At 44.8% G+C, this 15,937-nt stretch overlaps 1 protein-coding gene across 8 annotated transcripts in view; it reads left to right on the plus strand.

Moving 5' to 3' along the window:
• The window catches only part of VAV2 (vav guanine nucleotide exchange factor 2), a 157,304-nt gene that overhangs the window by 38,316 nt on the left and 103,051 nt on the right, over positions 1-15,937 (plus strand). For all 8 annotated transcript variants that reach the window (XM_081846987.1, XM_081846982.1, XM_081846983.1 and 5 more), the window contains exon 2: positions 3,805-3,921. In XM_081846987.1, the coding sequence (XP_081703113.1) occupies positions 3,805-3,921 (117 nt within the window). The remainder of the gene's footprint in view (positions 1-3,804; positions 3,922-15,937) is intronic.

Here is a 15,937-nt window from a genome sequence, read left to right on the forward strand (position 1 = left end):
GCTTGTCTCCATCCACTTTTTCCATGCTATGCATAATGTTCTATCTTACTTGCCCTTTCTCCAAACTAAAAAATTCTGAACATTGCAGCCTTTCTTTATAGGGGAGTTGCTCCAGCGCATTGAACAATTTGGTTGCCGTTTTATGAACCTTTTCCAGCTCTACAAATGTCCTATTTGAGATAAGATGGCCAGAACTGTACATGGTACTCCCAGTTCAGTTGCATCATAATTTGCATGGAGGAATTATAATGGAACAGCAGTGTGGCCATTTTCAGTTGGGGCGGGGGAAGGGTATTCTCTGCCCCTGGTCCCCAGTCAGCAATCAGGACCATCTGATCACAAAACAGTGTGGAAGCACAGAACAGAGTTTCACCCTGTACCTGAAAGTTGGCCAAGGTGATATTTTAATCTTAGACAGAAACTAGCTGTGTGTGGGAGAGGACTCTTAGTAGGGGGATGTTTGGGCAATTTAACAGCAAGTGGGAGCAGAGATTCCTGCAGTCCGTCTGGGGTCAGGAATGGAAAGCATGCAAGCGAATCTATTCAGCATTTGCATGTAAATCATTACCGTATTTGTTTATGTTGTTTTTGATGCTTCCTTCCATTCAAATACAATGAAATTAATTATGTTATCTTCTGCCACAGCAGCTAGCAAGACAAATAACAAATTTAGCAGAAGCTGAACTGTAGCAGAATAGAAACAGCACTCATTGCAGCTGATGCTGGATGGGACAGAAATGACTGCCTCCTTATTCATTATTAATTTGTAAAAATATTTACATACTGCTGTATCGTAAGGATATATCACAGAGGTCCACAACAATATAAAAATGTAAAACCAAACAAGAAAATAATAACAAGCTAAAAACGAGTTATATCCCTACTCATCCATTTGGAAAACTTGATTTACCTTGCTGGATGTGTGCAGCTGTTGTGAGTGGAGGAGCCTCAGTGGTCTGAAACTGGAGCCCCATGCAGAAACTCCCTCATTATGTTGAGGTGTAAACCTGAACAAATCAACAATGTATCCTGCATCCATCCATCCTGCAAAGCAGAGCACCCTCCATTGGCCCTGCTTCAGCAAGCCAGCTCCATCAGGCTTCCTCTCCCTCACCTGTCAGCATGAGGGCAGCCATCCCACCAGACTGCCTCAGCAGGAGAAATAGGAGCAGAATGACTCAGTCCATCAGCTTTGCTGGAGACTCAGCTCCATCAGGCCCTACCTGACCCTCAACTGTGCCAGCTGGTCATTATATTATAAGAGCAACTGTTTAGAAATTGCTGTCTGAGTTTTGGTTTTCCTCTTCCCTCCCTGTTCCTTTAACCTTGTGTATCATATTCTTTTAGATTGTTATCCTGTGGGTAGGGATTGTCTTGGTTTCACCGATTGTATGTAAGCTGCTTTGTGAGCCTTTTTGGCTGAAGAATGGGGTACAAATGCTCTAAATAAATCTCACCCCCCCAACCTGGCAATGGCAATCTCTTTTTCCCTGTGGTCACTTAGGAGCTCTTCTATGAGAGGTCTTTGCAGACTCCCCACCCAGCACCCTGATCTCCCCCGTCACCTTGTGCAAGTTGGTCATCCATTTATTGTAAGTGAGACCCTTTCTTTTGCTTGATTTCAGCATATTAAAACGTTTTTGGGTGCTTCTCACAGGGCCCCAGGAGAGAGCGAGAGGGATGCTGTCTTGCAAAATGGTCACACTCTATCAGTCCATTACTGCCCTTGTCAGAGAGGCAGCCTCCCACTTTCTAGGAAAAAGAGGGATTGCATTAGCTCTCAGAAGTGATCTGGATGCTTGGCTGAGCTTTGACCGTGTGCCAAGCCTTTGGGGAGCTACCCCACAGTCCATCCCCGCTCTGCCGGTTCCTTTTCTTATATATGAAAAAGAAGAAGATGATACATTCAGCTGACCTAAAAATAAAATAATACAACACTTCTGGCCATCCTCATCTCACTTAGGAATATTGCAGAGCTGGAAAAAGCCAATTGAAAAGGAAAATGCCTCACCAACAAGGACATGCTAATGTTTGGTTTTTGAATCCCTCACAATTATTATTTTTTAAATTGGCACATATAACAGGGGAAAAGATAAAATCAATAATAAGAATAAAAAATAAAACAAACCCCTTTATTTCTAGCTGACATTAACACAGGAGTCAGCAAACTTTTTCAGCAGGGGGCCGGTCCACTGCCCCTCAGACCTTGTGGGGGGCCAGACTATATTTTGGGGAGGGAGGAATGAACGAATTCCTATACCCCACAAATAACACAGAGATGCATTTTAAATAAAAGCACACATTCTACCCATGTAAAAACAGCAGGCAGGCCCCACAGATAAGCCAGAGATGCATTTTAAATAAAAGGACACATTCTACTCATGTAAAAACACGCTGATTCCTGGACTGTCCGTGGGCCGGATTTAGAAGGCGATTGGGCTGGATCCAGCCCCCGGGCCTTAGTTTGCCTGCCCATGCATTAACACTATGAATAGCCCACAAAACCTGCTGCCTGGCAGGAATGCGTCTTTAAATTGTGGTAGTGGCTCTTGCTGCCTCAGGATGAAAAAATGTTTCTTACTCTTGGTTTAGGTGTTGTGAGGGTAAGGTGGTTTGTGTGCATGGGAATGCTTTTTGTGTGCTTTATTGCATTTGATTGATTTAGTTGTACAGTCAAACCTCGGTTCCCAAAAGGCTCTGTTTCGGAATGCTTCAGCTCCTGAACGCTGAAAACCTGGAAGTAAATGCTCCAGTTGTCAAATGTTTTTCGGAAGCCAAACGTGCGATGTGGCTTGGCTTCTGCTTGAGTGCAGGAAGCTCTTGCAACCAATCGCAAGCCGTGCCTTGGTTGTTGAACATTTTGGAAGCCTAATGGGCTTCCAGAACAGATTATGTTTGACAACCGAGGTTTGACTGTATAGATTTCTTTTGCTGTACATGCACCCCCACACTCACACGTGTTCTACCTACACACATAAACAGAATCATACCAGGAAATGGCAAGAGAGAGCTGGAGAGTCCTCATGGCTAGCAAAGAGACCCTCCCCTGAGGCCAAAAAGGACATCAGTGAGGGTGGAGGAAGCCCCAAAGAGACTGGAGACACAGGGCTTTGTTTATGTTGCTTAGCCTCCCTGCCTAGCATCTGATGCAGGCAGTAACGCCGCAGCAGCAGACACTTTCCTCTGTGTCCTCCAGCCAACCCCAGAGCTTCAACTTTACTTGAAGAGAGAGCTGTGTGAAGAGAGAGCAGGAGAGAGAGTTGAGGAGCAGGGGAAAATAGTCATTTAGAGACTTTTTGGAGGGTGCTCCCCACTTTACGTGATGTCACTGATGTGCACAGGGGCCCTGAACGCAACCCCTGCATAAGTCGGGGGACGTCTATATTTTGATTCATGCTGGAGAGTTTTGGTGTAAAAAAAGAGCAATGATCAAATCCTTAAACAGATTTTTTTTTATTTTTTTGCTGCAAACCAAAATAAAAAGAAGCGCCATAATTCAGATCTGTAGCTTCTTAACAAGCACACACACGAGTGGGAAAATGTCTGTTGCAGCTAAGAGTATGTACTGTGAGCTAAAGTCAGCTGTTTCCTCTTCCGTGGATGCATTAAGAAGCAAGGGAATCTCTGTTGCTCACAATCCTCAGTGGGGAGGTGGCAATCATGGGATAGCTGTGAAGATGTACGTGAACTGTACTAACATGACTAGTGTAAATCTGTTTCAGTGCATTTTGCTTTGTGAACCAGGTAAATATCTACCGCAATGAAATGACCCTTGAATTCTTTCTTCTCTTCTCTTGGCTCAAGTTCCTCTGCTTGAAGAACATCCGGACTTTCCTCAAAGTGTGCCATGACAAATTTGGCCTGCGGAACAGCGAGCTGTTTGACCCTTTTGATCTCTTCGATGTGCGGGATTTTGGCAAGGTAAGAGCATGTGTTTGCCTTTTTGTATATGCAAGTCAATTGCAAGAAACAATATTATGAAGTGACTAATAAATATAAAATAATGGGTCCCGGGGTCTGGAGGCACACAAGGCTACTTTGCTGAAACTGAGCAAGGCAGGGCTTGGTCCTGGCTTGGATGGGAGACCTCCTTGTAACCACCCCTGTACACTGTCTCTGTCCTGTGGCTGATTTTTTCCTCCTTTAAGAAAATAAATATATAATAAACATATTTTCATGCAATCCAAGGGAACCCATGCAAAAGAATGGTTGATTTCCCCCTCATTGCTTTTGGTGTCTTTCTGTCCAGAATCAGAGATCCATGCTGCATTGTGTGTCAAATGAGAATCTAGAGAGACCATTTCTAAATGGCTTCTGAGCCAAATATGTACGGCGACAGCACTCCCAGCATTTGAAATCCTTGGCCTTGTCTGTCAGGAGTGTAGTACCTCTGTGTTTTCTTCCTGAGTGGAAACTTTTTCAGCTGTTTTATTTGCCTGTGAGGAAAATAAAAGAAGATTCTTGGCCATGTCATCTTACATAGTTGATAGCAGGTGTCAGTTGCCTTCAGTTGGGTTGGTGGTGGAGATGAGATACATATGAGAACAGAGCTTTTTCTGGTTCACTTTCTCTGAGCATGTACAACATTAGCTACAATCCATATTGATCCTGTAGTTTCTTGAGAAATTTGATGTGTCTTCCCTCAAACCAGCTTCTGTTCAATATGACAATATGAAAACATATGCCTCATTGGTTTTGCAGTTCATCTGAGGTGTGTTCATTTGAGACAGTTATTGTACATGCTCAGATGACAGTTTTATGAATAGGAATTTGGGGGTGACTGCAGGTGCAGGGAAACCAAACTGGTAATGTGCATCCCTGCCTCCTTTCTGTGTGCACAGCAATGTATAAACTTGCAGCCCAATGGGCAAAAACGACCTCACTGCGTTTTAAGCCACTATTGTCTGCAAAACCTTTCATTCAGATGCTGAAAGGCCAAAATCCAGTGGTACCTCTGGATGCGAATGGGATCCGTTCCGGAGCCCCGTTCGCATCCTAAAGCGAACGCAACCTGTGTCTGCGCGTGCGCATGGACGTGACATCATTTTGAGCATCTGCGCATGCGCGAGCGGTGAAACCCGGAAGTAACACGCTCCGTTACTTCTGGGTCGCCACAGAGCACAACCCGAAAATGCTTAACCCAAAGCTACTTCAACCCAAGGTATGACCGTATGTCTGTGTGTGTCACACAACCAGCCTTGCTCTGTAGCTTTGCTCTGCACAGATTTGAATGCGTTTTTAAAAATATGGACTCTTTTGTGGTACTGGAGTGTTTGATATGCAAAGCTTGGATCTGCATTGTTGTTTAATGATACAGTAAGTGCTCCATGCGGGGCAGGGTTGATGGGTTTAGGTATCACCTTAAAGAGGTCTATTTTTGTATTCTGACCTCTCTGCTTTCCCATAGACAGGGAAAAAGAGGATTGATAATTTTGGAATGAGAAATAAACTTTCTAATCTTGCCAGAACAGAATCAGAACAACTTACTTCCACTTGCTGGATGTGAGGGGAAGCAAGCAGCATTGCAGCTAACACTTCTCAGGAGAAAATGGGGGGGGGGCAGTGTGGTATAGCTGTTAGAGTACCGGGCTTGGACTGGATCTGATTCCAGTCCTCCCACTTTGCCACAAAGCTCGTCTTGGGCTGGTCAATGTCTCACTTAGCCTAACTCCATCTCACAGGGTTGCTGTAGGGACAAAACGGAGAGTGGGGGCTTTCTCCCCAAGAATTGTGGGATCTGTGGTTTGTTAAAGGTGCTAAGAGTTGTTAGAAGACCTCTGTTCCTCTGTCACAGAGCTACAGTTCCCAGAGTTCCAGGGGAGAAGGTACTGATTGTTAAACCACCCTGGAAATTCAGAGAATCATAGAACTGTAGAGCGGGATGGAGCCAAAAGTGTCATCTAGGCCAATCTCCTGCAGTTGCAGCCCTATGAGAGGAATAGAGGTCTTTGAACAACTCTCTGTGCCCTTAACAAACTACAGCTTCCAGGATTTTGGGAGGGAAGAAACCATGGCCGTTTAAAATAGCAATACAGTACTTTAAATGTATGGTGTGAATGTGGCCTTATATAATGAACAAGAGCTTTGGTTCATCTGGCTTCGTATTGCATACTCTGACTGGCAGCAGCTCTCAACTGGAACAAAGAGGGATGCCCCCTATTTCAAGTAAACCTTGGACCTCCTGCCTATACATTCCTTGTAGTGCAAGACAAATACCACCCCCCGCTGCCCATCTAGCATTAGCTGTGGCCAAAGAGTGACTCCCAGCCTCCAGGGTTTGGCATATTAACCTCTCAGTGAATTATGCAAAATTACAATGTAGGCCAAAGCCTTTGGCTAACAGTAGTGGCAACATAAAAGCCAGTTCCTCGCCGGCTCTTTAATTTTCCGGAGCATGGTGTAATGAGATGTGCCTAGATAAATATAGATTGAGATCTCCAGGGCGGTTGGTGGCCAGGATGATCTGGAAAGGGAGCCAACCATGTTTTCTGAGCAAATCTTCGAGTTATATACTCTCTCTGTCTCGCTTCCTCTCTTTCAGGGGACTATAATTCAAAGCACTCATTAACTTAGCAGACACCCCTCTCTCTTCCCTTTGACTCTTCTTTTCAGCTTGCCAGGGATGGTTTTAAAAGAGGGAGTATTTAATGACTCTGCAGTTCTGAATTAATGGGTCATGTGTGTGGGATCTTGCTATGAAAAAAATCCTGGCAGGGGGATATTGAGTCACAAGTCAACTTAAGAAAAATGAAGGCGCTTGTTTGGGTTAGCAACTGAGTGACTGAGCCATGTCTTTTGATGGGTGTGTTTGTTGCTTTTGCCAGCAATTCCTTCCTTTCTTTTTAGGTTTTCTTTTAGGTTTTCTGTAGTGTACACACACACACACACACACACACACACACACAAAGACTTAACAACAATTCAAGACTTTCAAAAAAGTTAAAATAACAATAAACTAAAAACAGATTAAAACTCACGTCTTCTTTCTATATATCTGGACTGGCTGGCTTGAACAAAAATGTTTTTAGCAGGCACTGAAAAGGGTATAGTGAAGACCCCTGCCTGATGTCAACAGGCAGGGAGTTCCAAAGTGTAGGTGCTTCTGCTCCATGGCACAAACCACCCTGAAGCATCAGAGAGAAAAGATAACATGATCCCAGCATGTTTGGGGTTGACCAAGGCAGGAGGCCAACCAGGAGGTGGTTTTGATTTCCACCAAAGCCCACAAAACAGGCAACAGGGCTGGACTGATTGGAAAGCTTCCACCTGGCATCGCATGACCATTGCCTAGCAATTGACTACATTCAGCACTGGGAAAGGCCCTCTCCCCCCAAAAAACCCTGCCTTGTGAAGAACATGCTTGCCATGGTCGTGTTTCTGGCAATGGAAGGAGGGGAAAAGAGAACTTGCTGGATTTCAGGGTCCTTAGCTGCTGATGAAAGCAATGTCTCAAAGGGAACCCCCACAGAGCTGTTTGGCGCAACAGCAGTCAGACTGTGGCCTGGACGGTGGGTGGGTGGGTGGGCAGCTGGCTTTGTTTGCCCTAGCTCCATCCTCCATCCGGCTCTCTGCCATTTCCAATTAGCAACACATTGCCACTTTACTCCACCTGCATTTACCCAAACACACAAATACACACAAGCAAACTAGGGGTTCCTAGCTTTAGCAGACTATAATGTGTGCAAATGAAGGTTAATCGGTCACAGCAAAGCCTGAGCAAGTTGCAAATATATTGGGTGCTTCCCCTTCATTTCCCTCCATGCTTAAAAAGATGATGCTCCCCTGAAAGTTTTCTCTTGCAAAAAGAACTTTGTTCCTTCATTATGTCCATGCTCAAGGCAGATTGACTATATAATGACAAGCTGGAAGGTGTGCAGAGAAGGGTGACCAAGAAGGGTCTAGAAATCAAGACTTAAAAGCGGAACAGTTAAGGGAATTGGGTATGTTTAGCCTGGATTAGAGGAGACTTGAGAGGAGCCACCTTCAGATATCTAAAGGGTTGTCACATGGAAGATGGAACAAGCTTGCTTTCTCCTTCTACAGAGGGTAGGACCTGAATCAATGGCTTCAGGTTACAAGAAAGGAGATTTCAACTAAACACTACGAAGAACTTTCTGATAGTAAGAGCTGCTTGACAATAGAATAGACTCCCTTGAGAGATAGTGGACTTTCCTTCCTTGGAGGTTTTCAAGCAGAGGTTGCATGACCATCTGTCATGGATTATTTTGCTGGTTTCTGCACTGCATGGCGTTGGACTAGATGCCTCTAGGGGTCACTTCCAACTCTACAATTCTGACTCCAACCTATTGCATCTGCCCTGGGCAGGGCCACAGCTTAGTGGTAGAACGTCTGCTTTGCATTCAGAAGAGCCCAAAGTTCAATCATCAATAGCATCTCCAGGTGGGGTTGGGTGAGACTCCTTGTCTAGAACCCTGGAGAGCTGCTGCCAGTCAGTGTAGACAACTAGATGGACCACATATGACTTGGCATAAGGCAGATTTCTGTGTTTCTGTAAGGCTGACCCAGAGCAACAACTCATGCAAAGGCATGACAGACAGCTCCCTGGCAAGGCAAATGATGCCACTGTACTGAGAGTATGATTCATGTGGAAACGTGGCACAGTGATGCACTTGCAGCAAAGGCTGAGTGAAAGGAGGCACAGTCATCACACAGAGACAGTAGGCAGCCTCCTTGACAGCAGGTGGGTGCTTTGGGCTCCCTGAGCCTCTTAACGACTTAATTTATTTGGAAGTGGCTGATCCGCGCATGAACATAAGCTCCCCAGTTTGCAAAACACGATATGCTACAGTATGCAATTTGGGTTACCTTGATGGCAAATGTAAACAGCCTTGATTTTGTGAGCTTCCCTAAATTAGCTGGTGTGAGGCTGTCCACAGCTGCCAGTGGGAAGGCAGAATAACAGATACCTTTAAAATGAAAAACACAGGGCCTTGCAATAATGCTGGGCCATTTTGCAGTGCAATGAAACTGAGAGCTCATGCTGTTGCACAGTTGAACAAACACAGGAATCTGTAATTGATTCATTTTCTTTTTTAAAAGATGGGGGAGTCCTTCCTGTGCAGACTTTCTGAGTATTTTAAGCTGGAAACATCTGTTCCACAGGCTGCACCTGCCGACAGCAGCCTGGCTGTTTTGACTGAGTGAGTCTTTCTTGAAAATAGGAGGGTGGCGAAAGCAGGCAAGCCAAGGAACTGAGAAGCCCTTAATGTCCATCAGGGGTTGGCCTTCTTGCCTTCCTTATTAAAGCAGCCACTGTCCAGTATCCTAAATAGATTAAGTTCTGGGATCGCAGGATTACCCATAAAATCTCTTGACTTAATTCATATGCTTGCCAGACAGGCTGTAAACTCAGAGCCTCTTGATTTGAGTTTGTGCGTTTCCAACAAAAATCTTCTCTGTCTCTAATCTTTCTTTCATTCCTTCTTTTCTTGGGACAATAGGCTTCAGTGTTGTGTGTGTGTGTGTGTGTGTGTGTGTGTGTGAGAGAGAGAGAGAGAGAGAGAGAGAGAGAGAAAGAGAGAGATTGCACATTTTTGGGAAAGACAACCACAGCTTTAAAATGGCAAAAGAGCCTAAGACCCTGGATCAGGCCAGTGGCTCATTTAGTCCAGCATCCTGTCCTCACAGTGGCTGGCCAGAAGATGCCTATGGGAAATCTGCAAGCAGGATTTGAGCACAAGAACAAACTGTCCCCTCCCGTGGCTTCCAGCAACTGGCATTGAGAAGCATTACTGCCTCCAACTGTGGAGGCAGAGCAGAGCCATCTAATAGTGCTTTCCTATGCAGACGTACGCTGAATTGCCTTGGGGAGACACCTGTCTTGTGAATCATGCCTCTGGGCAGGATGCTGCATCCTTTTGCCTCTGGTTATCCCAATGGCAAAACAAAAATCGAGAACATGGAAAGCCAAACTGAGGAAAATATGGAAAGCCAAACTGAGGAAAACTGCTTTGGGCGGTTGGAGCGCATGCTGGATCTATCAGCACAACTTCATTTGTTTGTTTGCTTTCTTAACATTTATATACCACTTGCCCACTTAGTCTATTACAGCATAGACCTTTCTATTGCTTTAAAAGGTGTGTGTTTATACTAGCGCGCAAAGAAGAGCCTGCTGAATCAGACCAATGCCCTATCTGCTCTGGCATCCTGTGCTTACGGTGGCCAACCAGATGCCCATTACCTGTTACCCTCAAGGAGGACCCAAACATAACTGTATTTTCCCCTCCCGTGGCTTCCAGCAACTTGTATTCAGAAGCATTGCTGCCTCCAGCTGTGGAGGCTATCCTGGCTAGTAGCCATGGATAGCCCCCTCCTCCATGAATCTGTCCAATCCTCTTTTAAAGCCATCTAGATTCTTTTTATCTGTCCTGAATCGTCTAACACTCAGCTTCACTGGGTGTCCTTGAGTTCTAGAGTTAGGAGAGAGGGAGGAAAAGTTTTCTCCATCCACTTTCTCCATGCCAGGCATTATTTTATAAAATTTCTATCATGTCGCCTCTTTGACAACAAGGATAAAAGATCTGCCACGGCTTCTTGCCTGCTACTGGGCCAGGTTCAAAGTTCTTGAACGAAGTCTTGAATAGCTTGGACCCAGGAGACCTTAAGAATTGCCTTATCATCGACATCCCTTCGATCACTGAGATAATCTGGGGAAGCACTATCCATGGTATCTGTGAAAAGGGATTGGTTCTTAAACTGCTCTGGGAATGCTACTACTAGGGGTCTCCTTAAGAATTCTTCAGAGAAAGCCATGACTTTTAAAAGTGGTATTACAATGCTTTAAATGCATGGTGCAAATGTGGCCTTAAGAGAACCCAGGTTCAAATCCCAGCTAAAAGGGACTCTTGGTGACCCTGATCCAGTCATTTGCTCTAAGCTGCACTTAGCTTGTAAAGCTGAGCATGAAGCAAGGCAACCCAGCAGAGGAATGTAAAGCAGGTAATGGGATACGGAGTTGGTTATGACAAAATGTCATGTCTGCCTGGCCAGATCCATTCCCAACATGGACATCTAGCTGTGATTCCTGCATTGTAGAAGGGTCGACTAGATGACTCATTGGGACCCATCCAATTCTACGATTCTCGGGTTCTGTTATCTCTCTCTCCCCCCCCCCCCCCGTTAACCTAGTCAACAACCTTAAATCTGATTCTATTTGATTGACTTTCTCAGGCTTGGGGGGGAGGGAAAGAGGCAAACTAAGGGGCAGGTTTTGCATCATTATAATCATGTCTTGAGTGATGGTTTAGAATGGGGCACCCAGGAAGCACCATAATGCAATGACATGTGAATTTTTTTAAGACGGGAGTTCTGCGGAAGGCCTCCTGACAACAAGGGGAGGAGAAGTCTCTGCTGGCGAGGCCGCAAAAGCTCTTTTGTTGGTATACAATGCTCAAATTAGTCATGACAAAAGTGCCGGAATCTTTCTGCATTAGAGAGAACATGCCTGCAGAGATCCCTGGAGACTGGGGGAAAGCAGCAACCTAAAGGCTCTCTTCTTGTTCCTAATGGATACAGTTTTCTGGAAAATGTTTTCATTCAGGGACAGGTGGTTTCCTATAGTTATCTGGGTATAGGGGAAACAAAGAATCTATGTCAAGTGTTTTGGGTGGGGGGGGGCGCATGATTGGCCTTGCATCCTCAGATGAGAGACCCGGAGCATTGTTGATGTTCTGTGGAACATTTGTGCACTTCACTAGAGCACCTTAGCTCAAACCTCTGAATTCCACATAACACACTGATTTCCAAGATTTCTTATTTTGCAGTTTATTTTGCAGTTTTGTGTTTGCGCAATTGCATGTGCTTAATGTGGTGAAAGGCAGGGAGTTGGGGGAGAACTTTAGGGATCCTCATCATAGGTGTGGGGGAGGAGAAGCTGTTGCAGTACAGTCTTGCTCATGGGCCTCACTTTGGGGCATTTGGTTGGCCACTGTGAGGACAGGATGTTAGATTAGATGGGCTCACTTTAACCTGATCCAACAGCCAGGCTTTTCTGATGTTCTGCCTCTCCTATTGAAGGCAATATGTCTCTGAATACCAGTTGATGGAAACAGCTGGAGGGAACAGTGCTGTTGTGCATGGGTCCTGCTTGTGGACTTCCCATAATGGGCATCTGGTTGGCCGCAGTGAGACGAGTATGATGGACTTGATTGGCTTGATCCAGCTTCTTAAATTATTAAACTGGTCTCTCTCCAAATGTCACTAGACCCCAGCTTCCATTAACCCCAGTCAACACAACAAATGGCTGTGGGTGATAGCAGTTGGTTCCCCCAGCATTTGAAGGGGCAGCACATTAGAGAAAGTGGCTGTGCAGTGCTCTTTAAATGTCAAGAATAACAATAATGTTAATGACTATAATGGCACATAAGAACCACCTCTTAGATGGTCCTTCTCATCCATCTTGCTGTTGCCACAGTGGCCAAACAGATGCCCCTTGTGGAAAGCCTGCAAGCAAGACCTGAGCACAAGAGCAGCTCTTGCCTCCTGTAGTTTCCAGCAACTGGGATCCAGAAGCATTGCTGCTTACAACAGTGAAGGCAGAGCAGAGCCATCCTGGCTTATAGGGCTGGGCGACATCCAGGGCCTTGCAGAGCCAGGCAGAGGCCCAGGCCAGGTAGATAATGTGCCCCCCCCCATCTGTAAAAATATTTACATAACATAATTTTTTAATAATGTATTATAATTTTAAATACATTTTACAAAAAATACATTATTCATTCTAAAATGCATTACACAATTTTTAATAGTTCAATAATGTATTTAAAAATCTATTTTTAAGTAGACAAATTTGACTATTAATTATAATTAAATTATAATTAAAACTTCTCCGTCTTCTTATTCTACTCTTAAAAAAGATGTATGCTTCTGAGAAAGCCACTATTGCTCATAAGCCACAATTTCTTTAAAAAACGGTTTCCACCAAATTTTATCCTCATTGAGCTGTATGTACTCCTTGGGTGTAAGTAATATTCCTGGTCAACAAAATTTTAAACAAATGGCCACATCTTCATAAATTTGTCATCATTTTAAAAAAAAAAGAGCTAGCAATAAGAAAGCTAACACACTTATCTTTAAGGTATGTGTGGCTTTAATTTTTGGCAAACAAGATTTCAAACGAAAACTCACCAACTTTTAACAGCATGAAAAACATGATCCACCATCACGTTCACGGCGCACTGGCTGCTGGAGCCTTGGTCGCCTCCACCCACCCATCTCCCGTTCCGTGCTCCTCTGCGGAGCCGATCGCAGGCCTTGCCCCGGGCACCGGGGAAGCTTTTCTCTCGCGCTGCCAGCCATGGCCCCAGGGAATCCGCCCGCCGCCACCTCCGCCTTTGCGCCTCCGCCTTTGCCCCACTGCATCCACTGTGATTGTGAATATGCTGACCAAGGCCCCCTTTGGAATCGGAGGCCTGGGCCAAGTGGCCCATATGCCGCCCCCCCCCCCCCCCCCGGTCTGGGCTTGGCGACATCTGGTTTTCAACATCACAATATATCACCAGCAAAGTATCACAATATATCAGTAAATCACAATGTATGAAATAAGGGTGGAACTATGTAGAGGCAAACTAGTGGCTACCGATAGCCGCCTTGTCCATGAATTGGTCCAGTCCTTGTTTAAAGCCATCCAAGTTGGTGGCCATCATTGCCTTCTGTGGGACTCCCAAACACTGCATCCTTTCTTTGTAGGGGAGTTGTTCCATCTCATTCTCCGAGCCTGTTCCAACACTACAATATGATGAGTATTCACAGGGGATTATGGGTGGTATCATCTAGTAATGATGATTATGGCGATGATGTTGAAGCCACCAAACAAAACTCTAGGATCCCTCTTGTTGGCTTCGCCAGAGTTATGTCTTTGGCTACGTCTTCAGCTTGCTTGCCTCATTCATACAAGGAGAGCCAGTGTGGTGTAGTGGTTAGAATGCTGGACTAAGACCTGGGAGACCAGAGTTCAAATCCCCACTGGGCCACGAAGCTCACCAGCTGACCTTGGGCCAGTCACTGCCTCTCAGACTAACCCACAGGATTGTTGTGAGGGTCATATGAGGAGACTCGGGGGGGGGGGACTGTGTGTCCCACCTTGAGCTCCCTAGAGAAAGAGGTGGGCTATAAATACCATGAATAAAAATAAAAAAATTAAAAAAAATGTAGAAAGACCTACAACCAGATTATGGCTTGACTCTGAAATTCTTGCAGTTACTGGTGGTGGAAGCTTCCCTCCTCCCACCGGTACCCCCCAAGGATGAAGGGAGAGAAACTCTTAGCAACTTGTCCCTGAATCATTAATTTTTTTCCTGGGCTGCCTTAATGACTCTCTCCTGCTACTGGGGTTGCATTTTAATCTACAATTAGCAGGAAATGAGTGGTTCTGAGGAGAGGGGGGAGGGGATGCTTTACTTATGTGTCACACCATTAAGACTGAGAGAGTGAATGAACTTAGCAGTGGTGTCATTTTTGCTTAGAGCATGAGATCATTTAGCCAAAACGAAAAGAAGACCAATTGCACACTAGAGGAAGACACACACAAAGAGGTGTGTGCACATGGCACCAAATAAGGATCGTTCCCATTTTCAAAGGGAATACTTGCTGGACAGGATTGTGGGGTTTTTGTGTTTTTTTGCAGGTTCATATCATTTTATTTTATATTGATTAATCCTCTGCCTTCAAACTGCTGGATAGATTTAATTTGCACGTTGCCTAAACCTCAGTAAAGAGGAGGCTTATGAGATACTCAAAGAAGAGTGAATTACTGACAGTTTTAATTTTATTTTTTTTACTTCATGAAATTTATACGTTGCTTTATTTGGCCCTTCCAACTTTACAGTTCTGTGATTAGTTCTATGAATAGTTGGAGCCTTAGCTGGATATACACCCCCAAGGCTCCAATCAAAAAACCACTTACCTGAGAGAAAGCTCCATTGAAGTCAGTGGAACCTCTGAGTAAACATTGTTAGGACTGCAACATAAAATAATAGATTATGAAGTGGCATAAGATTAAAGGACAGGGTTTGTTAAAAAATAAAAATCCTTTGGAGGACAATTAGGTTCCCAGATATGTAAGGGCTGATCAAAGCAAAGCCTGTCTTCAGATCAGCATATCAATCCCCCATTCCCCCCCCCACGCCATTCATTACAGTCATTGTACATACAGTCATTACAACAACTTTCCAGCAAAGGCAAATCATGAAGGACAGAAAAGAACTCTGTAGTTGGTGGCAGCAATTAGATCAGTAGCAGTTTATCTGCTACGAATTTCAAGCCTTGCAGTCAATTGTTTTTTATTCCTCTCTCTCTCTCTCTCTCTCCCCGCCCCCATCCTAGCTGAATTCTAGCTCTACTCTGGCAAGAAGAGCTGGAGAAAAGAAAGAAGGATGATTGGGGAGGGGAAAGGGTTCTTGCAAGGAATCTGCAGAATGAATTGTGGAGATTCTGCCTCTTTCTCACCAGTTCTTAATTTACACAAGTGGGTTCCCCCCCCCTCTCTCTCTCACACACACACACGGTGAGTTTTTGTAACTGTTTCCTAGCAAGGTCGGCAACTGCAGGCCTTAGAGTCGAATCTACCCATAACCCTAGATAAAGCCCATAGGCCTCTCTTGCTGTTGACACCTTTGTGATATAACAGATGCAAGAAAAGCATTTGTTAAATAGCAACTAGAGATGGAGGAATTTGTCGGTTTTCATTTCTCCTGCACTTTCACCCTTGTCCCAGGTCTCCACATCTACTGTGCATTTTGGAACGTGTCAATTTGTTTTCTATAAGTTTGGATGTCTCTTGAGATGCCATTCTAAACTCAGCATGAGGATTCTCAAGGAGGCGGTGGAAGTTTTTGTCCATGTTTGGATATGGCTGCCATTTTGAATCAAGATGACAGACCAAAACATCATTTTGGTGTGATTTTGCCCTTTTGGTTCAGCC

This window comes from Podarcis erhardii (genome assembly GCF_964252035.2).
Source record: "Podarcis erhardii genome assembly, chromosome: Z".
NCBI lineage: Eukaryota > Metazoa > Chordata > Lepidosauria > Squamata > Lacertidae > Podarcis > Podarcis erhardii.